Source organism: Acartia tonsa, chromosome 11 (genome assembly GCF_053477335.1).
Source record: "Acartia tonsa isolate MP-2025a chromosome 11, ASM5347733v1, whole genome shotgun sequence".
In the NCBI taxonomy this organism is placed as follows: domain Eukaryota; kingdom Metazoa; phylum Arthropoda; class Copepoda; order Calanoida; family Acartiidae; genus Acartia; species Acartia tonsa.
Window position 1 is genome coordinate 29,473,205 of NC_137270.1, and position 23,977 is coordinate 29,497,181.

The following is a 23,977-nucleotide window of genomic DNA, read 5'->3' on the forward strand; positions in this document are numbered from 1 at the left end:
GAAGACCTTGTTAAGTTAATTTCAAACATAAAATATCGTCCACAAACAAATGAGTTTCAAAAACGCCTCAAAAATGACTGCAATATAATAAGAAACTCACCCGACATAATAGTTAGTGCAGACAAAACAGCTAATTTATACAAGATGAATTTAGCCCAGTATAAGAACCAACTTCTGAACAACATAACTAAGGATTACAAGAAAGTAAATATAAATGAGGTGAACAACACTAACCTAGAGGCAAAAACTTTAGCCAATAAATTTGATGTGGCTAAAAAAGCTGAAATTCTTTCAGACACTTCAAGCTTTATAACAATCAAAGACCATAAAGAAGACTTTCCTGGTCGTATCAAATGCAGACTTATTAATCCTTCAAAAACTGAGATTGGAAAAATAAGCAAACACATCCTGGCAAAAGTCAACAAAGAAATCAAAGCCAAAACCGGTTCAAACCAATGGTCTAGCACAAAAGAGGCTCTAAATTGGTTTAAAGAACTAAACAACAAACAAAGCCTTACATTCTTTCAATTTGATATTGAATCATTCTATCCAAGTATTTCAAAAGAAACCCTCTTAAAAGCAATTAATTTTGCTAAACAACATACCTGTATCAACCAAGATGAAGTAGATATCATCATGCATTCTAGACAAACATTCTTATTTTCTGATGGTGAAGCATGGGTTAAAAAGAAAAACGAAAAATTTGATGTTGCTATGGGCAGTTATGATTCAGCAGAGGTTGCTGAACTTGTTGGCCTTTTCCTTCTCAATGGCCTAGAAAACCTCATACCCCAACAATATATTGGCCTATACAGGGATGATGGACTAGCAGTGACAAATTTGAGTGGCCCAGGCGCCGAAAGTTTGAAGAAAAAAGTCACCCAACATTTTAAATCACTTGGCTTTCAAATAACCACAAACATTTGCATAAAAGTTGTGAATTTTTTAGACACAACTTTAAACCTTAACAATGGAACACACAAACCATTCAGGAAAGAAACAAATCCTCCATGTTACATTAACACAAAGTCATGTCACCCTGCTAATGTAATCAAACAACTTCCCAATATGATAGAAAACAGAATTTCTGAGCTATCAAGTAATCAAACGATTTTTGAATCAGAGAAAGCCAAGTATGAAAAAGCTTTAAAAGCCTCAGGTTACAAGCATACTTTAACATACAAACAACAACAACAAAATCGAAACACTTTGCCAAAGAACAGAAAAAGGAAAGTAATTTGGTTCAATCCTCCATACAACTCTGCAGTAAAAACTAACATTGCCAAGGAGTTCTTAAAGCTAGTTGACAAACACTTCCCAAAAAACTCACCACTTCATAAATACTACAACAGAAACACATTGAAAGTTTCATATTCAACAATGGCTAACATGGGAAGTATAATCCAAAGCCATAACAAAAAACTACTGGGTGAATCAAACCTACCTACAGAAAAGGGTTGCAACTGTAGGAATCCACAAGATTGCCCACTGGATGGAAAATGCCTTACAGAAAGTTTAGTATACAAAGCCCTTGTCACAGATGAAACAAATCAAACTAAATACCAATATATAGGGCTGTCATCTGGACCTTTTAAAAACAGATACTACAAACACTTACACTCATTTAGACACAACAACAATGGCACCAAGCTTTCTGACTGCATTTCAAAGCTTAAAGGACAGAACAAGCCACACAGCCTAAAATGGTCAATAAAAGCCCTTGCAACGACTTACAACCAAAACTTCAAGAAATGCCAATTATGCCTGACAGAATGTGTTTCCATTGCCCATGCTTCAAAATCAACCACAACATCACTCAACATGAGAAATGAAGTCTTCAACCACTGCATACATCGAAAAAAGTACTTACTGGACCAAACTTAACCTTATATGGCCATATCAAAGCAATTTTTTTATATATATCATGCATAATATTCATTACTACAAAGTACATATTGCCTTTTTATGTGTTAAATAAAAAACATTAGTCATAGTTTAAATGCTAGAATTTAAATACCTCACCTCTTTCCCTTTTTTATTATGCAAAATTACCCCCCCCCCACTCGTTCCTTACCTCCACTGCAAGAAAAAAATCATCTTTTGTTTTTAATAAACAGTATAGAATTTATGCTCATTAAAGCATCATGTATTTTTATTTATCTAACTGAAGATTGTTCTTGACATGAAACACTGTGTATTGGACTTATCAAATAAAAATAACATGTTTAATTAAACTGTGTTGATCACTCTATCTAATAGACTTTAGTAATATTCCAGGTTGATGAATATGGAGTTTACTTTTTTGATCCTAACTACTACGAGAAGACTGAACCTTTCCATAGCTCTCTTGAACTTTGTGCTAAGGGTAGAAGGTAATTTTTAAGAAATTATCTCTTCTATAAAAGCGAAGCTTAACCTACTTATTAGGCTACTTTATATTCTTGCATTTAACTCTTTATCATAGATATTTCGTGTACAACATAATACTTCATGGTTCTAAGAAATTCATTTTCTAAAAATAAAGTATGGAATGTTTATAAGAAAAATCAGATTCTAGGTGGTTATATGTATAGACAAAAAGATAGAAATAAATCATATTTAGGGTCAACATGCTTGGACACTATTTTGGCTGGAATGAAGGATTTATATTCAAACAGCATTCATCATCTCTGGCTTCCATCACCAGAAATAAAAATATTAAGGTAAGGAATTAGTAAAAGGGGATGTAACTGGATTGGTGGGGGGAGGGGGGGGGGGGAACCAATCAATGAACCGTGCACCTTTTTTGGGAATTAAGCTTTTTTTGGGTCTAAACTAACTTTTAGTTTTAAAGTCATCCTCTTAGCCCTGCTGGGGCCTAAAACCCCCCTTAAACTGAACCTTTTCTTAACTATCTTACAAACCATTTTTCACTGAAGCAGATTTGGACAAAGGCTATTAGAGGTATGAGCTTTAGTTCAAGCAAGAAGCCACACTCCGGCCCCTACCCTTTAGCCCTCCGGGGCTCTATAGAACCCTAAAAAATTGCCTAACCTTAGCTATATTTAGAACTACTTAATTAGCCGTGCAAAGGGGGGGGGGAAATGTGGTGACTCGTCACACGACATACCAGCAATTTTATTTTGGGTGCTACTCCCTTAGTTTTAGAGATAATTGGATGAAATCTTTTGGGCTGGGTCACTAATTACCCCAACTACTGGTATCTTTAAAAAAAAAACGGCGGCGGGACCGCCGCCCGCCGCCGTTTTCCGCCGCCACCAAAAAAAAATTTTTATTGCATTTCTCGCCGAATTAGGCAATTTGGAATCATTTGTGACCATGTTATTTTTTTCAACAATTTTTCCCCTTACAAGCACCCCTTTTTTTAAATTATCGTTTATCAAGGTATATCTTAAATTCAGTGCTACTCCTGTTCTTTTAAAGATATTGAAACAAAATCTTTTTAGGTATGTCAGTAAAAAAATATTTGAATAAAAAATGGCGGCGGGACCGCCGCTCCCGCCGTCCGCCGCCGTTTTCCGCCGCCACCAAAATGTTTTTTATTGCATTTCTCGCCGAATTAGGCAATTTGGAATCATTTGAGACCATGTTATTTTTTTCAAAAATTTTTCCCCTTAAAAGCAATTCTGCGGGGGGACTTCATTTTTTTCAAATTCTCGTTTATCAAGGTATATCTTAAATATAGTAATTCTCCTGTGATTTTGAAGATATCAGTTGTGTATATTCTGCACAAGATTTATTTTTTCCCCTGCTACAAATTTTTTTTATTTTTCTTCCCCCCCTAGTTTTTTCTCACCAAGTAGGGAGAAAATGGAAAAATATTTAAAGAACTCTATATTTTATTTATTTTATCCCTCCTACCACACATTTTTAAAAGTTTTTTTTTACCAAGGAGGGGGGGAAATGGAAAAAATGTTTTCAGTATTCTTAATTTTTTCATTTTTTTTCCCTCCAACCACTTATTTTTTTATTTCCCCCCCCCCCCCCTGAGCAGGGGATCCCATGTAGAATATACACCCCTGGAAGATATTTAAACAAAATCTTTTTAGGTTAATAAGTAAAAAAAATTTGAATTAAGAAAACGGCGGCGGGACCGCCGTCCGCCGCCATTTTCCGCAGTGACCGCCGTTTTCCGCCGCCACCTAAAATTTTTCGCTGAATTAGGCAATTTGGAATCATTTGAGACAATGTTATTTTTTTCAAAAATTTTTCCCCTTACAAGCACCCCTGCGGGGGGACTTAGTCATTTTTTTAAAATTCTCGTTTATCAAGGTATATCTTAAATATTCTTGGGTTAATCTATTTTACTGATCCACCTACAAAAGATTTTGTTCCAATATCTTCAAAAGCACAGTTGAAGCACTGAATAAAGATTTACCTAAGAAAACAAGAATTTTAAAACATGATTGATGACAGGTTATATATATGGCCTAAAAATTTAGAAAAAAAATTACATAGATTTGAAGGAAAAATTTTGGGCAGCGGCGGAAAACGGCGGTGAAAAGTGGAGGTGGATGTTTTTTTTATGTTAATATTATTTTAATGACCCTTCAAAAAGATTTTGTCCCGCCGCCGTTCTTTGTTTTAGTATTTTTTTACTGAGCCATAAAAAAAGATTTGTTATAATATCTAAAAAAGCAAAGGAGAAGCCATGAATTTAAGATATACCATGATAAACGAGAATTTGAAAAAAAAGTTCTCCCGCAGGGTTAAGGGGAAAATTTTTGAAAAAAAAAACATGGTCTCAAATGATTCTAAATCGCCTAATTCGGCGAGAAATACAATAAAAAAAATTTTGGGTGGCGGCGGTGAACGGCGGAATTAAAGAATATAAATCATGTAAAGGGGGGAGGCGGATGTGCCACTTTTTGAAACCAAAAGTAAAACGTGCATGATCTCAGCCCACAAAAGAGTTACAGCTCTAAAATTCTGCACAAGCAGTTGCTTTTGTGGTGAACAATATGGAACTGAAGAAACAGCGGTGGAACTGCCGCTCTCGCCAAAAACTGCTGTTTCCCGCCGAAATTTTTTGCTTTATCTCACCATAATAGACAATTTTCAATCATCTGAGTTAAACTTTTTTTCATAAAGATTTCACTTTACACTTGCAATTATTTTAATACTGATATGTTTGAAATATTACAAGTGTCGCGTGAAAATATAAGGGAAATTTTTATGAATAAAAAAGTTTATCTTAGATGATTGAGAACTGTCTAATTTGGTGAAAAAAGGGGGGAAAATATTCGGCGGCAAACGAAGGTTTTCAGTGGGAGTGGCGGTTCCGCCGCCGTTTTTTCACAGCTCCATATTGTTCTCTACAAAAGCAACTACTGTGCCGAATTTTAGAGTTGTAACTCTATTATCATGCACAAAAGGAAGTGTCGCCACAATCGAATGCTTTTAAAACTGAGTTTTCTTACATTTACTATATTAAAAATTTTAATTTTCTTTAATGATTAGAAATTAAATACTTTAATATAATGTAAATAGCAACATGAAATGAAAAAATGAATTTATTTTTATTAAAGTAAAATAATGGGTCTCATCGTTCTGGCCAATGGATCCAAGAATCATTTAAACATTTGATCCTTGGAAAACTTGAGCTGATTTATAGACATCTATTTAATATAGATCTGACATTGATCTTGAAGCAATAAAGCAGGCTGTTTTGTAAATATTAAAAATTGGAAGAATCTATTAAATAAAAGTTATCGCAAATATACATAGTAAATAAGATATCCATTTATTTTAAATGTTCAGGTGATGACCAATGCTGTTGGAGTTGTAATCTCTGTTGCGAAGAATGGCCAATATGGATTCCTTAAATTTGGCAGTGGTGAAAAGGCCATTTTTAATACCAAGGCTCTCTTCAAGTTAGTTTGAATTATTATGATCTTGAAAAAGCGGGATGAAATAATTCTATTTTATCAAATACAATTTTTTTAAAAATATTTTTAAAAAATTAAAGGAGACAATGCACGATGAGACCAAGTGTTTCTAAGCACCTTCCAGCACTGATCCTTAGTATTTTTTGTAAATATATTTGGTTTATCAACTAAAGTTAGGTTTCACTCTGGTTTTATGTGAGATTTTCTTAGAAATGTTAAGCTTTTTAGGTGCAATATCATTTAATGCTTTGTTAAGTTCAACAAAAATAAATTACACGGCAAAAAATCTTTAAATGTTGTAAATTGCAAAATTACATTAATTAAACTGTTTATAATATTACAACTTACCAACACTTTATCTAAATATACATTTTATATCTAAATAGTACTATTGTCAAAGCTTTTGAAACAACAGTTTGAACTCAACAAAACCTTTGATATTTAATTAAATGCTTGAAATTTAATTTTTCATATAAAACCATAGTGAAACTTAAATTTTAAATCCATAAACCTAGTATGTTAACTAAAAAATACTAGGGATCAAAGCTGGAAATCACTTGGTCTTGTTTGTATTGTCCCCTTTAACCCTAAGGAAGCTTTTATCCTAAGATAGAACTTTCTAGCAGAATGTTCATTCAGACAATTGGGACGAATTCAATTAGTATTTTTGTTTGTTAATAATTTATTATTTAGGAAGTGTGGTTCTAGTACAGACCCCTTAAAGCTAATTATAAATTGAAACAAATATTTTTTTCTCTTTAGGGATGGATATCCGTACACTGGTGATCCTCAACGACTTCCTGCTATCTATTTTGATGCATATCAGGTTTTGCTAGAAATATTTTGGTCGTTTTAGGGAATTATTTTATTCTTTTTACAAAGTTCTTTCTAATCAATTCCTTCCTTACGTATTTCAGGTCCCAGATTGTAAGAAGGCAGATGATGGATTATGTAACTGGTTTGCTACAGCTGTCTGGATTGGTAAGAGGCCAGCAGCTAAGTTTTACTGCACTCTGGCGGATTTTAGGCTAACTCCAGGTAAAAAATTTGTCTATTTCCGATCCCATTGAGCTGTTCTTTGCTACAAATTCTTGATCGACCTTTTAGCTCATATAAACTTTATTTTCCAATTTGTTACATCCATTATTTTCTTTATAGCTATGTTGAATCCAGCTGACCAGGGTAATAAGCAGAATACAGAAGAAAGGAGACTTAGACAGCCTTCCAGCAGCATGATGATTGGACAGGTGAGCAAAGTTTATCAGTAAAACCTGAATTTAGGTCATTATGATTTTGAATACTGAGAAGATTATTTAATGCATCTCACAAAGCCCATATACGTGTCCATTTTGTCAATCATTGACCAAAACAATTAGATATGGTAAAAGTGTAGAATATTAAAGCAGTTTGACGCTTAATTTTTGATAATGCTCCGCACAATTTGAATGCCGACAAATTTAAGCAGTCCTAATTAGATGAAAAAGTTTCCCTATTCCGTTTATTACGGAAAAACAGACCGACCTTTCTAATTATACAGGAGCCTCTAGTAAAAAGAAAGGCGCAAATTCTCCGACTATTTTTTCTTAATATATGCTTTTAATTTTCAGGTTGTAGAAATTCGCCGTAATGGAGCTGTTGTATCCGTAAGAGATGACAGCAAGGAAAGAGTCTTCATCCCAGGATGGAGCAAGCAGAATCATACCAGGTATGTCTATTATCTATTTTAGCAGGTATTATTAAGCTTTCATATTTAATACCTAATTAGATTTTAAAAATTTCTGACTTTTTTTAGACATGGTCAGTGGTTGACTACTCTGACTGGAGATAGTATTGGAATGAGGGATCTAATTGCCTACTATCTGGATACAAATATTACTATGCCAGGATTTACTGCTGTAGGCAAGAACATCATGGTTCTCAAGGAATACGAGGTATTTAATGTTTGAATTAATGAGTTTATACAGGGGAGTCTGAAAATGTAATGTTCTATTGATTAATTTAAGAGTTGTATATTAATGCAGCTGATAAATCTTATTGAGCGTTAATGACAAATATATATATTAGGAGGTTGAGAACACAAAACGTCGTCGCAGTGGTGGATCAATGAGCCTCAGTTCTGGAGCTAGGTAAACTATAAATTTTTTTTTTGTGAAACTAAAAAAGGATTTTAGTTGAAAAATATTTTTTTAGGTATGATACAGAGACTGGCTTGAGTACTGACAATACGGACTATGATAGTACTTCCTCAACTGATGAGTCTGAAGGGGAGGAAGTAGGTTTTTACTTTAATTATCCTCAAACTAATTAACTAAGTTTCAAATGCATAGTTCTGGAAAGTAATTTTTCTGAACTATTCTAAATCTATCAGTTAGGTCTCGATCGACTTCAAAGAGGGGTGGGTAATAATATATCCCTTATGCTTAGAATTAAAATGTACAAGGTGAATTGTTTTATTTGGATTAATTTTAATACAAACTTTGGTCTTGAGAAAAGCAGGCACTTTTAAAACCTATTTAAGTCTTTTATTTTTGCTAAATTCATTACCTGTTTTTAAAAAACAGGTAGACAATGAAAGTAACTTCATTGATATTGAAGGTAACTGATGGTGAGCTGGAGTGGTTGGAGAAGGATGTTGATGAGCTTATTAGTGCCGAGAGAGCTCCAGATATGGTAACTTTTCTTGTCAGGACTCGCGAAGAGTTGGCACAAGTTAGAGCTGCAATTGCTAAGAAGGTATTTTGAATGTTTTTACCTTTTTTATTGAATTAAAAACTCGTTAAATATGAATAGTTATTTTTTGACATTTCAGTCTCCTAAATCTACCCGTGAGAGAAAGGACAGTGGTCTGGGCAGCAAACCGACAACTCCAGTGCACATGAAAACTCTGCAGGTTAAAATGACTTATTTTGTCTTCTATGTAGTAGTACTTAAAACTGAAATAATTTTGTTTTATTTCTTAGCGAATCAGTCCTGTGAAGAAAGCATTTTCAAGGACAAAGGCTGCCTTAGCTACTATTAATGAAGAATATAGGTATATTACGATTAAATAATTTAAGGGACAATGACAATGCAGTTTTTTTGACAAAAGTTTTTAGATGAATGAATGATACTTATGTTTCCCCTATTCTCCTGGGGGCTTAAAACTCAAAGGTCCCACCCTTATTTAACATCTTTGTTAAAACCAAATTTTTTTCATATGATTAAGGGGGGGGATTAATGTAACTATCTTGTAATCAATGTATAAATGGCATTTAGAATTCTAATTTTTATCTGTAATTTTGCATGAGTAATCCTTGGTAGGTTTATCTTCCCTAAATCGAACAAAAAGTTGAAAATAACTTAATGGTTCAGCCGTTTAGCCATTTATTTGGCTATTTTCAGGGCAAATCTGTCATAAATTTTTGAAACATATTTTTGCTTTAAATCATGTGAAATGATACATAAAACCATTTATTAGATTTTTAGCACCAGCAACTACCGGCTAAAACTGTTTAAAAACGTTATGGAGCAGCAAAGAGTATTATATGGATTGGTTTTGTGATGGATTTGCCTTAAAAATAGCCAAAAATTGGCTAAATGGCTAAACCGCCAGCCATTAGCAGTTACTATTCCAACCTTTTGTTCAATTTAGGGAAAATAGACCTATCAATGATAACTCCTGCAAAATTTCAGATCTAAAATCGAATTCTTATTGCTTTTACACATTAATTATGAGATGGTTGTATCAAACCCCCCCCCCCCCTTTTTAATGATGATTTGCCATGGAATTGGGCTTTATTTTTTTATTTTACAAAATAGGAAACCTTTTTTTCTATTAGAAGCAGTGATGATGAGGATTACGAGACAGGGGATGAGATTCTTAGCTTTGATGGAGGTGCTGCTAGAACGAAGGTAGACTCTATTTTCTTAATGCACAATTATCTGAAATACATTACTATACACTTTGGCGTACAATATTTCCATAGTCTTGTTTTAATATAAGCATTTTTAACTGATTTAACTTTTTTCTTCTAGGATAAAAAAAGAAATAAGAAAATTTCTTACTCTGATAGTGTCGATATCGAAAAAGCTTTAAGAAAGAAGGTATGTTAAACCTCTACATTAAAAAGTAGATGCGACACAAGGACTCTGATAGGAAATTGACAACTTATTCATACGTACTGTAATAAATCAATCATTACTTGGACTAATTTAACCAAATTAGGTTTTTTTTAAGTTTTTGATAATTCATACAACCCCCTTAAGTAATTAAAAATAAAATACAATTTTAAAATTTATTTACTGTGTAAATATGCATAAATATGACGTTTTTACTGACAATTATGTTTATTTTTACTCGAAGCATATTTCTTGTATACAATAAAATGATTATAACTTTCGTTCTATTTAAGATAAATTGATGAAATAAAAAGTACATTCAATTTTATTAAGCTGAAAAGTCGCTTATTGATTTTAAGAAATAATATACCCCTTTGAGTGGGGGAGGGGGGGGGGCATTGAGTATCGAAATAAGAAACTAATGTAAATTTCTTTTCTACGGTGGGTTTTAATGATTCATATAGCAGCCAAACTGTTTTAGGCAATACCCATTTGTCTGTCTGTCCCTCTGTCTGTCCTTTTGTCTGTCTGTCCCTCTGTCTGTCCTTTTGTCTGTCTGTCCCACCACTTGTCTATCTGTCTAACTGCCTCTCTTTTGGATTTCAATGAATCATCTAGCATAGCCGAATTGTAATTTGTTAATGCCTCAAAGACTGTCTGTTACTATTTACCTGTCTGTCTGTCTGTCCCTCTGTCGGACCATTCACAGGTTCTCTATTGGATTTTATCTAATTAATTGTCTATTTTAGTAAAACTTTGATAATTCTTCTTGCCCATCTGTATCTGCTGAGTTTCTACTCTTGGTCTAACAGACTTATTCACTTAATTTATAAAAAATTAGATATATCTAATAATATGGTGGTATCTTGTACCAAGAGATACACAAATAACCTTGTGTTGAAAAAAAACTAATAAAAAATGATTCAATTTCTTTTATGAAGAAAAGTGTAATACATGTTCTCTTTCTACATCAAAAATATTTTTCAAATTTATAGGTAATATCAGGTTATATTCCATTAATTTATTAACAACTAAATTTTTTTACACCCCACTTATGACTTTTAACAGCCCCCTTTAACTAAAATCAAGGGTGATTTTATTAAGATTTTACCAAAACTACTTTACATAAGAAATTTATTACATTTTAAATTTTTTTATATAAAGAGGATTGGGATATCTCCCTCCCAACATTAACTTTAAAAACTATTGTAAAATACATTAAAAGTTATAAACATATATCTATCAATATCATTAAAGGAATTAACTCAAGTTTAAGGGGGGGGGGGGGCTTAATGCAACCATCTCGTAATCAATGCACAAATTGCACTTAGAATTCGAATTTCGTTACAAAACTTGGCATGAGTAATCCTTGGTACATCTATTTTCCCAAAATGGAACATAAAGTTGGAAAAGTGACTGCTAACAGCTGGCAGCTCAGTCATTTAGCCGTTTTTGGGCTATATTCAGGGCGAAACTATCATTAATTGCATAGGAATCAACTTTTTGAAACCTATTTTGCTTTAAATATCTATTTTTATAATTTCTTCTCCAGCTGCTAGAACTGGCTGAAAATGGCTGGGAGTGGCTAAGAGTATGCACACCCTGCCTTAACCAAATAAAGGATAAACAAAAATTACCATGAAAACGGACAATGCAGCGTTCAAATAGGACCTAGAGACAAGTAGAATCCATTGAGCATAAATCCTAGCTGTTCCTTCTTGCCAGATATTTCAATTTTAAGATTTAAAGTGAAAATCACTAAATTTGCCAAATATAAAAGGCACATCTACTTTTAATACAGGAAGATGAGATACTTTTTTTTGTAAATCATGCTTCTGAGACACTTTATATATCAAATAAAATCTTAGTAATGTAAAATAAATAAAGCAGTTGTGATTTGACTTGAATCTGGTTAACTTGTCTTTGTGTTTTACTTGTTTTCTTAATCATCTCAAACATGAGGACAAAGAATTCTCTTCACAATTTGTATACTCAAAGAATAGAGATGTCTAGTGACACCCTCTGTAAATCAGTCAATAGGATGACAGGGGAAGAACAATCTTGCTATGTTATTGGTAGAGATTAGGGTTGGGCCGGATAACCGGCCAAATTACCAGATATTCAAGTAGTAAAAAAAAATTTCTTCAGAAATCTTATATAAATTTACATAAAGTTAAACTTATTCAGAAAAAATGTTCTTCTAGCTTCAATAATAAGAAAATTATAGCCATTTAAGATTTTAAAAAGCAGAGATTTTTGGTGTAAAGTATAAAGAATTATAGAGCCGGATATCCGGCCGGATAGTTTCAATATCCGGTATCCGGCCGGATATTGAAAATGGCCGGATATCCGGACGGATATCCGGCCACACCGGATATCCGGCCCAACCCTAGTAGAGATGTGTACAGATTTTGGCTCAAAAGGGCAAAATGTTTCCATTTTGTTTGCATAATGAGTCACCTATAAATAGATGCATTCCCTAGGTTAAAGCTTTGCTTGAGTAAATCATATCTTGTAAAAAAGTATTCTCTCATATAATGTGAAACATATGATAAAACATATAGTAATTCACCTACGAATAGTTTTATTTCTTAGGATAAAGTTAGCTTTCTATAGATTATTTTGTAGAAATATTTTGTTGCTGTATTATTTGAATGGCGTGTACATAATAAATAAAAAAAAGTGTTTGTAAGCTAGAATTTTTAAAAAAAGTTTGACTGATTATGGGTCCAGTTGAATCATCTAGATATACTATATCTATTGGTCTAAGATATGATTATACATATTATTTGGTTCCTCAACTGTATGATTATCCAGGCTTCATATATTTAATATTGTGTTTTGAAGTATTTATATAATAATATAAATTCAATCTGTTTCTTTTAGAAGGTTTTCTAAATTAATATTGTTTAACATAATGGAAGACTAAGGGAGGGGGGGGTTAATGCAACCATCTTGTAATAAAGGTATAAATGGCACTTAGTATTCAAATTTTGATCTGAAATTTTGCATGAGTAATCCTTGGTAGGTCTATTTTCCCAAAATCAAACAAAAGGTTGAAAAAGTAATGGCTAACAGCTCCGCCGTTTAGCTGTTTTTTGGCTATTTTTCGGGCAAATCTGTCATCAGTTACATAGGAATCAACTTTTTGAAACATATTTTTGCTTTAAATCATGTGAAATGATACAAAAAGACAGTTTTTAGATTTCTAGTGCCAGCAAATTCTAGCTAGAACCATTTGAAAATGTTTTGGAGTGGAAAAGAGTATTATGTGTAGATAGGTTTCATGATGAATTTCCCTTGAAAATAGCCCAAAATGGCTAAACAGCTGAGCCGCCAGCCATTAGCTGCTACTTTTCCAACTTTTTGTTCGATTTAGGGAAATAGACCTACCAAGGATTACTCATGCAAAATTTCAGATCATAATTCGAATTCTTAGTGCCATTTATAAATTGATTATGATTTGGTTGCATTAACCCCCCCCCCCCCCCCCCCATATGATTGTACCAAACATACCTTTGCTCCTTATAAATTAAAGTATGTCTACAACTCTGTTGCAATAAGGTTTCCTTCAAATTATTGTTTTTTCTATTATGGTATCTTCTGCTTTGAGCTGTTGTATAGCTTTATACTTAATTAAAACTTGATGCCTTGGTGGAACCTAAGGTCTGTGCTGAGTGGGAATATGATCATAACTATAGATGGAGGAAGGGATTACCTTAGTTCTCAAGACATCCAAAAATTCATTTCCCTGTTCTAACTGTTTGGTACCAATCAGAGATTTTGAAGATTAACTCCTTATGGTTGATGAATATAAGCCAAGACCTGAAGATCTCAAGCTTGCTAAACATAGTGCTAAATCCTAAGCTTCCCTGTAAGCAAGGACTAGGACAAGGTATATCTAGATGGTTAAACAGAACCCATAATCTTATTTATAGAATGCTAACTCTATCCTAAGAAATACAGCAATAACACAATATTCATAGTTGACTTATTACTATATATTAGGATATATTTCACATTATATGCGGAATTATATTTTTACAGGATATGATGTACCCAAGCAAAGCTTTATCCTAAGGAATGCTTCTATTTATAGGTGACACATTATGACAACAAAATGAAAACATTTAGCCCTTTTGATCCAACTCCTGTACACATCTCTACCAATAACATAGCCAGATTGTTCATCCAGTGTCATTCTATTGACTGATTTACAGAGGGTGTCTCTAGACATCTCTATTCTTAGTGTATACACATTGTGTAAAGAATAATATGCCCTAATGTTTGAGATGATAAAGAAAACAAGTAAAACACAAAGACAAGTTAACCAGATTCAAGTCAAATCACAACTGCATCATTGATTTTACATGATTAAGATTTATTTGATATAAAAAGTGTCTAAGGATGATTTACAAAAAAAAAGTGTCTTATCTTCCTGTATTAACAGTAGAGTTGCCTTGTATATATGGCAAATTTAGTGATTTTCACTTTAAATATTAAAATTGAAATATCTGGCAAGAAGGAACAGCTAGGATTTTATGCTCAATGGATTCTACTTGTCTCTAGGTCCTATTTGAACGCTGCATTGTCTGTTTTCATGGTAATTTTTGTTTATCCTTTATTTGGTTATGGCAGGGTGTGTATGAAGAGTATATAGGGCTTGTGACATGTCTAGGGGTAGGTTTTTATTGGTACTGAGCTCAAAAATACTACTATAAATAGTGGGGGTCCATCCATTTGGCAGCTGGGGCTGTTACAGAGACTGTTAAAAACCTACCTAGAGACACGTCACAAGCCCTATCTACTCATTCTACTCTTAGCCGCTCCCAGCTGAGCTGCGACAATTAGCAAGCTGCCAAATGAATTTTTGTGGTATTTTTGAACTCAGCACCCATAAATACCTACCCTTAAATACATCAAAAGCCCTATCTACTTATCATACTCTTGGCAACTCCCAGCTGTTTTCAGCCAGTTCTAGCTGGGAAGTGGGTGGAACTGAAAATTAAAATATGGTTATTGGTATAATTTAACATACATTAAAGCAAAAGTATGTTTTTGAAAAAACCTACCTTTACATGTCACATCTTCCAAATTTAAAATTGCATACATAAATAATACAATATTTGAGGCCATAATTTACTATAAATATGAACACTATCTGTGTAAAAACTTTGAGGGAAACTCCAAATAAAATTAATCAGACTTTGGGTACTGGCTTGAAGGGAATGTGCAAGAATTTAGCAGTTTCTGACTGACTTTAGTTACTAGCGTTTAAAATGCTGCTGACTTGTTAGTTTTGTTTATTGCAGACAAGTATCAATAAACTTAATTTGTTTTGATGTGGCTGGTTTTAACAATTTTTTTCTCTCCAGATATATAACATTTCATAGATAAAAATTTTATTGTGATATTTGTTTAATAATAATCTAAGAATCCAATTAAATTTTGGGTTATGGGGCTATGGGTTGAATGGGTTTGAGGGAGATTTTTCTAGTTATTAATTACTGAATGGTTATGTCAGTCTGATGTGCTGGTACTATAATTTTTAAATGAAAGACTTTTTTGGAACTTTCTTTTTATTTTATTGTTTTCTGTATTGTTTTAACTCTCCCTTTAAAATTTCCTCCATATTTTCTGGATTAATCTGGATTTTTAGGTCTTTTAGCAAATACTCTCGAATTAATTCCCCATTGTCCCCTCCCTGGGTCTAAATCCATCCTGATTAGGTCTTAGCTTTTCATTAACCTTCTTTATTCTATTAAGAAGAATCTTACTAAGGATACGGCCAGGTTCTGAAAGAAGCATCATCCCTCTGTAGTTTCCACATTGGGTCAAGTCTTCTTTTTAGGCCAGTATTGAGATATGTCCTGTCTTCAAGTCCTCTGGGCATAACTCATCATTCCATAACTTAGTGATCAAAGGTAGGAATGCCTCATCAGATGAATCTAGGTCTGCTTTTATGACACCAGCTGGGTTGTTATCAGGTCCAGTAGCCTTGTTATTTTTCAAACTTTTAATGGCATCTTTGATTTTCAATAGATTTGGCGCTCTACAGTCAATGTCAAGTGTATCTGAGGGTGGAATCTCGGTTTCTTCCTCTGGGACTGGAAGATTCAGCAGTTCAGTGAAGAACTCTCTCCATCTATTTAGAATATTTTTATCAGTTTAAAGGAGTGTACCATCCTTGTCCCTGATGTGTTATCCTGATTTGTGTACTTTACCTGCAATGCTCTTAGTAATCTTATACATCTTTCATTCTATATTGATTAGCAGCATTATCTGCTTGCATAGCAAGGTTTTTCAAGTGTTCTTTTTTTGTTAATTCTGACACTTCTTTGGGATTCCCTGCTGAGCATCTTATACAGGTCTTTATCTTCTGGAGAGTTTCTAGAGTGTTTGACTTACCTCTCTTCTTTGATCCATGAGATAAATGGATCTTTGTGTGATCCACGGCATTTGGTTAGCCTTTTTGAAACCTATTTTTTCTTGGCTAGTATTATTATATACTTTTTTGATACCTTGCCAAATTCTTCAACTCCATCCAGAGTCAGCAACTCAAAACGGTTTTTTAGAGTGAGCCTAAAATTGTGTAGCATTTCAGAGTTTTGAAGAGTTGTTAAATTATATTTCTTCCTGGGGTTAGTGTCCTGCTTTTTAAATCTAAGCCAAACTTTTGAAGATAAAAGATAATGGTCTGAATTAACATCAGGTCCTCTTTCAACCCTGATATCAAGGAGAGAACCTTTAAAACGTCTATATATACAGATGTGGTCTATCTGGTTGAAGGTTCTTTGATCTGGTGATCTACAAGTGGCTGTATAAATCCTTTTGTGTTTAAAGATGGTTCCACCAATGACAAGTTTGGTGATAAACTTTTAAGTTTTTGTACTGATAACATTGTCATTTTCCTAGCCTAAGCCTAGGCCATATATGCCCATGACTTCTTCTAAATTTTCATTATTACTCCTCACTTGAGCATTGAAATCTCCTAGGAGCATGGTCAGGTCCTTATCTTTATGGCGATTCTTAAATACAGAGTCAAGCTGGTTTAATAAATCGTTTTTGACCTCTGCATCTGCTTGTTCTGTATGAGCATATGCTACTACAATTCCCAGTTTGATGATTTTATCTGAGGTTTTGAAATAAGCCTCCATTATTCTAGGATTATGGGGTTGTTAACTGATCATGGCCTGCTCTGCTTGCTTGGTCAGCATAAGAGCCATCTCTTGGTTATGTCTAGATCCTCATTCATATGGCCAGAGTATAGTATTTTCAAGCCAGAATGATGTTTAAACTCCAATGTTTGTCCACCTTAATTCGGTAATAGCCAGGATATCAACCTTGGCCTTTAGCATATCTCGGTAAATGTTTTGTCTGACCTGACTGAAACCTTGTCCGACCTATAAATTTATGTATGACAACTAAAAATGCACTTAACCACTGCGGGCCACCCACCTAGCCTGCTGGGGTCTTAAATCTATAATAATGTTCTAATAGATAGACACAGTTTATTCCAGAAAAAATCCTAAAAAAACAAGTAAGGTTCTTGGTTAAGTAAAATGCACTTAAGACTTGCAGGCAACCCACCTAGCCCGCTGGGGCTAGCTTCAGATTAGTCTGATGCTTTTATTAGCTGTAAATTTGAGTTTCTTGACCTTAACCTATAGTTGGATGTATGACAATACATACTTTTTAATAAAATGCATTTAATCCCTGAGGGACACGCACCTAACCCGCTGGGGTCTGTCTTCGACTTGCTGGATCATCTGAAATTAGGTCCTCATGAATGGACAGTTTATTTGAAAAAAACCTATAAAAAATATAAAATGTAAGTTGTTAGGTTAGGTAAAATGCACTTAAGCCCTGTGGGCTACATATCTAGCCCGCTGGAGTTAGCTTCAGATTAGTCTAATGCTTATTTCAGCTATGAATTTGAGTTCTTTGACCTAAACAACAACACATATATATTGGGGAAAATGCATTTAATCCCTGCAGGCCACCCACCTAGCCCGCTGGGGTCGGTCTTCGACTTGCTGAATCATCTGAAATAAGGTCCTCATGAATGGACAGTTTATTCAAGAAAAAAAAACTGTATAAATATAAGTAAGTTTCTAGGTTAGGTTAGGTAAATGCTCTTAAGCCCTGCAGAAAACCAACCTAGCCCGGGGGGGGTTAGCTTCAGGTCAGTCTAATGCTAATTTTCGCACAGAATTTGAGTTTCTTGACCTAAATAACCTATAGTTTGATATATAACAAGATATATATTAGAAAAAATGCACTTAACTCCTGCGGGCCACCAACCTAGCCCGCTGGGGCTAGCTTCAGATTAGTCTAATGCTTATTTTAGTTCTGAATTTGAGTTCCTTGGCCTAAAAAACCTATAATTTGATGTATCCCAACAAATATATTGAGAAAAATGATCTTAACCCCTGCGGGCCACCCACCTAGCCCCCTGGGGTCGGTCTCCGACTTGCTGAATCATCTTAAATGTCCGTATGAATAGATACAGTGTATTTAAGTTAAAACCCTAAGAAAAAACAATTTAAGGCAAGTTTCCACATCAAAATAGACCAAAAAAGCCTAAGAACTTCTTTTCCGCATGGTTTTTCTTACCTAACCTAACCTAACCTAAAAATAAATATTTTTGGATTTTTTTGCCATTTAGATGTAATACCTATAGGACAAGGCTTATATACGAAGTTTGAAGGGTCAAGCTCAATATTTAGACCATTTTGCTTACGGTTTAAGAGCTTATGTCATCACGCCCCGCCCCCCCCCCCCTTACGTAGGAATTAACTTTTAAAAACATATTTTTGGTTTTATTCATGTTAAATGATAGCAATAACCATTTTAAATTTCTAGTACCAACAGCCACCAGCTAGAACCGTTTGATAAAGTTTTGAAGTGGCAAAGAATTTTATGTGGAGATAGGTTTCGTGACTAATTTGCTATGAAGATAGCCCAAAAATGGCAAAACGGATGAGCTGCCAGCCGTTAGCCGTTACTTTTTCAACTTTTTGTTTGATTTAGGGAAAATAAACCTACCAAGAGATGGTTTCATTAAAAAAACCTTTTAAGTCAGTCAAAAATTGCAGTTTCAGAAGCCTTTTAATGATTTCTGGAAGACCTTTAGGGTTAGGACCTGGAACCTGAAAACGACTTTATTTAAGGATTTACTTCTTCAGGATATTTTGGTAATGAAAAATGCATGCTTTTAATTAAAACCTATATTTTTTTTAAAAAATCCCAGAATCTATTTCAATAATAAAGAATATAAACACTCAAAATTTACTATTTAATTTAAACTTTACATCTACTGGACTGTTTTTCTTAATTTTCTGAGTGATCGCTTTTATGGATGTCTGTCACCATGTTGCACATATAATTATAGTTTACACTGGCTTAGATAGCTTTTAAAAGCAGACTAGACTGTTGTATTGAAAGTATTCTTTAAATTCTAGCATATGTTGCTTCTAGTTTTCACAAAATTCTAAATTATTGATTTAGTAGTCTAGGATTTGTTGCATCTACTGTTTGACAATATCTATGGTTTGATGTAATACTGTTAAATCGTTCACTTGCTATCATATTACTTGCTTAATACGCACTAATTCTGGCAGGTTAGCTGAAAATATTTTTGGCTTATTTTATTATTAAAATATAAGTTCAGTTTGCCTTTATGAGTTTTGTTTTAGTAGTTTATTTTTCCCTAGGACGTAGAAGTTAGAGTACAGCCCACCTGGGTAAGAGCAATTTCTATGCCAGAAGAGTATGACGAAGCTACTGGAATGTTCAGCCCTGTCGACAAGCAAGTCTTTTTTTTTTTTTTTTTTTTTTTTTTTTTTTTTGCATCTAGATAAAATTTTAATATCTTATCTTCAGATTTAACTTTCATTTTTACAGGTATTACAGAGAGACTAGAGATAATGATTATGTTGCTCCATTTGGATTAGAATATACAGAGAAAGAAGTCGTTGATGGTTGTGTCAAATATCATTTTGAAGAATTATCTGATGTCGAGGTTATATGAACTTTTAGAATAGTTTAAACTTACTTATCAAAGTATATAGGACTTCATATGTAAACATATTTTTTTCTAGTTTTATCCTTTTACAAAAAAAATGTATTTCTGTCTGTAGGCTAAACCGATATTTTCTCATTACATTGTAGCTGCTCAATTTCATATATCTTGAGAAAGTTAAACTCTTTTGGTGGATAGTAAAACTAAACTTAAGAGTAATTAAAAAAAATATTTAAAACAGAGTTAGGCTAATTAACAACTTCTTATATTAACTTAGTCATTGAACCCTCATAATTTGGTGCGAAATAGAAATAAGATGCAGGATTAAAGTTATTAGGGCAAATTTTTGTTATAAATAACAGAAAAAGTTGGGGTTTTATTGCAACCATCTCGTAATCGGTGCCTAAATGGCATTTAGAATCCGAATTTTGTATGAAACTTTACAGGAGTAATACTAAATAAATTCCTAATTTAAGTAGATTATTTGTTGCGTGACTCAAGCCGCCTCCCCCCCCCCCCTAGCCTACCCCTCTTATATTAAATTAAGTCAAAATTGTCAAATCTTCTTTTTTCTCAATTATAATAAAGTATGCCCTTGTAAAATTGATTTTACTTTGTACTAAATAAATTGTCTGTTGTCTTCTATCCCCAGGTATCTTAACTTAATTTATTTATGTAGGAGAATGAGGAGGGTGAGGAGGTTGAAGAGGAAAATTTGGATGAAGAACTGAAGGCTCTTTTGGAGGAATCTACATCTGATATTCCTCAAGATCTTTTAGATGGAAAGCACAGATTCAGGTTATTATTTTTTTTAGAAATTTTATATATTTGGTTAGTTTATGATTTTAATAAAAGGGTAATGCATCCATCCCATTTTAATGTGCAAATGGCACCTAGAATCCTAATTTTAAGCTATGAGTAATTCATGGTAGGTTTATTAATCTTAAATTGAACAAAAATATGAAAAGTAATTGTCAACGGGTGTGGCTCAGCTGTTATTTTACAATTTTAAGGCAAATCCGTCACAATTCTACACATAATACTCTTTGCTTTTCAGTTTTTTTCTTGCGTACAAGCGGCTGGTACTAGAAATCTAAAAATATGTTTATTGGTATTGCTACGTAAATTATAGCATAAATGTTTTTCAAAGGTGATTATTACGTAATTAATGGATGAGCTATTAGCCGTTACTTTTCCAACTTTTTGTTAGATTAAGGGAAAAAACCTGAGGATTACTAATGCGAATAATTAGTTTGAAGCTATACTGAGAATATTTCTTACAGCCCTGAGAGTTCAGAGGAAGGAAACGAGACTGACCCTAAGGGATCTCTAGAATCTGATACTAAAGAAGAGAAATCTGAAACTGATGATTCTAAAAGTTCTGAGCAATCTAGGGTGAGTATCTATAAAGTCTGTTAGTCTTTTTATATGTTCTATCATAACATTACACATATTTGGCCATAACTCGGTCAAATAGGCCCTTTTCGATCTAAGATACTGAAACAGTTTATTTACAATCCTAATTATCAGTTTTTTTTTTTTTTAATTTCGTGGAAGACTAATGAATATACTAAGGATTTTTTAAAAGAAAATTTCTATGATTCTACACATAAGGTATATTTTAGTATGGCTCTGCTAGAACAGTTTGAATTCCAGTGGATATTTGTTTCAATCTCATACTTGAAAATGATACTTTTATATCTTGCATTATTGGATAATTAGAATTAATATTTCCTACCTTATCCTAGCACAAAGTGATTATTTTTGGCTTATTTTCCATAGTTATGTGTTTTAAGACTTTAAAAAACCAGTAGAATTATTAATTGCTTCTTTAAAAAAACTAAATCCTATAAAATTAATCAAATGTTTTGTTTTTGTTAAACAGACAATAATTCATTTAATATATCCTAGTAAAATTAAAACTATAGTGGATATTTTTTTAAAAATCTCTCCTCCCTCATTGCCATTCAGGGCTCCAAATAATTTTAAATTTGAAAAATTACATATTGTCAAAGAAAGTAGTTTTTTCTTTCAACTCTTGCTTTTTGAAGGCAAAGATTATCATTATATATTAAGCTATAAAAATTGGAAAGAATTTTAATGAATATAATAGATTTGAAATCTGCATAAAATTTTAAGGATTTTTTATAAAATTCGTTTTTTATATAATTCATTATTTAAAAGCGCAAATCCAATTTAAGTTAATAAATTTTGACCAATAGGATAGGTGGATTGGAAACTACCTGCGCTCTAATTGGTTGAATGGTGTAAGTAAGTCACTTAAGCTTCTCCAATCAGGGCGCAGATAGTTTTTAATCCACCAATCACAGATGTCAAAATTATTGAACCTTATTTGTATTTGCGCCTTAAGATAAATAATTATACAAAAAACGAATTTATAAAATTTCCTTAAAATTTTATGCAGATTTCAAATCTAATATATACATTAAAATTCTTTCCAATTTTTTATAGCTTATTATATATAAAATCTTTTAATATCTGGTTCGATTCTCGAAAGTGAATTATAGTAAAGACCAAGAACATTTATTTTTAGGACATATAAATCACTTAATTTTTTTAAAAAGCTTTTTAAAATACTGCTAGAATCCGGAATCCGCCAAAATTAAGAATCTGGAATCCGCAAGAAATCTGCCACTTTTTTTGACGGATTCTTTTAAGAATCCGGAATCCGAATCTGGCCCAAAAATTCGACGGATTGCTATCATTAATATAATTACACTAAAAATTGAAAGAAGAGTAAAGTTTGTTTCAGGTTATTTAGTGAATAGTTATTTACTAGAAGGAACAGCTCTGATCTTTTTCTCAACTTATTTTAACTACCACTAGTTTCTATTTTAACGCCCAATTGTCCGAATGTTTGGGATATTTTTTTTAATCTAAAGATTGGTTAAGGAAGGGTGTGATAGGAAACTACTTTTTTATGCATATTTTACTTTATCTCATGCTAAATGATATAAATTACCATTTTTTCATTTTCTAGTACCAGCCACTACCGGCTAGAACCGGCAGTAAGCTGCTGGAAGAGGCCAAGAGTATGCTGTGTAGATAGAACTTGTGACATCTCTATGGCCAAACAGCTGAGCTGCCAGCCGTTAGTCGTTACGTTTCCATCTTTTAGATCAATTAGGGGAAAATAGACACATGCCAAGTTTCGTAACGAAATTCTGATTTTAAGTGCTATTTGAGCATTGATCACGAAATGGTTTCATTAACTCAATCCCCCTCCTAAAAAAAAAATTTTAAGGTGTTCAGAGAAAGAAAGATTTGGTATGATTATTTCTACCTAAAGTTCATAGAGAATTTGCAGGTTATTTTAATTAAGTTTTTTTAAGAAGGAATTTATTGCACCATATTTTATGTCCTCTGCAAGTGATTCTTGCGGCTGCTTAAATAACTACCCGCCTCCACTCCATTTACTCCTCTTCTCTCCTACTTGATGAACCAACTGAATAAATGAGGTCCATATTATCAAGCTAAACTACTAATTTTCCCTGTCCATAATCTACGAATATCCTATACAAATTTCATTAGGATCGGTTTAATATTTTTGTAAATATAGCTTCATAGTTCAATTTTATTATTCTAAATCCCAAAATGAATACTTAAAATTAATTCTTTGCAGCGCATTAATTGTTTTGGTTAGGTTGACGAGCTAGAAACTGAAGATTATTCAGAATACTACCCAGCTGCAGTCATAACTGATCCAGATTTAGATTATGATGAGGTGTCCTCCGATTGGGAAATTGATGCAGAAGAGATAAAAGGATTGCAGGTTCGAATTACATATCAAAAATACAATATTTGTTAAACCAAAGCTTATATTAGTTTGATTCTTAGTGCCATTGCGCATTCCGACTGAGGTTAAAATAGCTTTTTTATGTAGTTCAAATTTTTTTCGTGAGAATATTATCAAAAATTTCTAAAATCTTTAACGTTTGTGTTTTGT

The 23,977-nt window shown here is 33.1% G+C and overlaps 1 protein-coding gene across 5 annotated transcripts in view; it reads left to right on the top strand.

The window, feature by feature from the left end:
• The window catches only part of LOC145332776 (uncharacterized), a 39,507-nt gene that overhangs the window by 6,190 nt on the left and 9,340 nt on the right, over positions 1 to 23,977 (top strand). For 2 of the 5 annotated variants that reach the window (XM_080177832.1, XM_080177835.1), the window contains exons 5-25: positions 2,278 to 2,372; positions 2,603 to 2,702; positions 5,761 to 5,873; positions 6,651 to 6,714; positions 6,806 to 6,926; positions 7,047 to 7,135; positions 7,496 to 7,593; positions 7,681 to 7,819; positions 7,953 to 8,014; positions 8,079 to 8,160; positions 8,484 to 8,621; positions 8,698 to 8,778; positions 8,849 to 8,919; positions 9,707 to 9,779; positions 9,903 to 9,971; positions 19,703 to 19,797; positions 19,893 to 20,010; positions 20,690 to 20,808; positions 21,294 to 21,405; positions 23,276 to 23,338; positions 23,675 to 23,803. In XM_080177832.1, coding sequence (XP_080033958.1) covers positions 2,278 to 2,372; positions 2,603 to 2,702; positions 5,761 to 5,873; positions 6,651 to 6,714; positions 6,806 to 6,926; positions 7,047 to 7,135; positions 7,496 to 7,593; positions 7,681 to 7,819; positions 7,953 to 8,014; positions 8,079 to 8,160; positions 8,484 to 8,621; positions 8,698 to 8,778; positions 8,849 to 8,919; positions 9,707 to 9,779; positions 9,903 to 9,971; positions 19,703 to 19,797; positions 19,893 to 20,010; positions 20,690 to 20,808; positions 21,294 to 21,405; positions 23,276 to 23,338; positions 23,675 to 23,803 — 2,031 coding nt within the window. The remainder of the gene's footprint in view (positions 1 to 2,277; positions 2,373 to 2,602; positions 2,703 to 5,760; positions 5,874 to 6,650; positions 6,715 to 6,805; positions 6,927 to 7,046; positions 7,136 to 7,495; positions 7,594 to 7,680; positions 7,820 to 7,952; positions 8,015 to 8,078; positions 8,161 to 8,483; positions 8,622 to 8,697; positions 8,779 to 8,848; positions 8,920 to 9,706; positions 9,780 to 9,902; positions 9,972 to 19,702; positions 19,798 to 19,892; positions 20,011 to 20,689; positions 20,809 to 21,293; positions 21,406 to 23,275; positions 23,339 to 23,674; positions 23,804 to 23,977) is intronic. The other 3 variants (XM_080177833.1, XM_080177834.1, XM_080177836.1) reach the window with 3 other exon arrangements.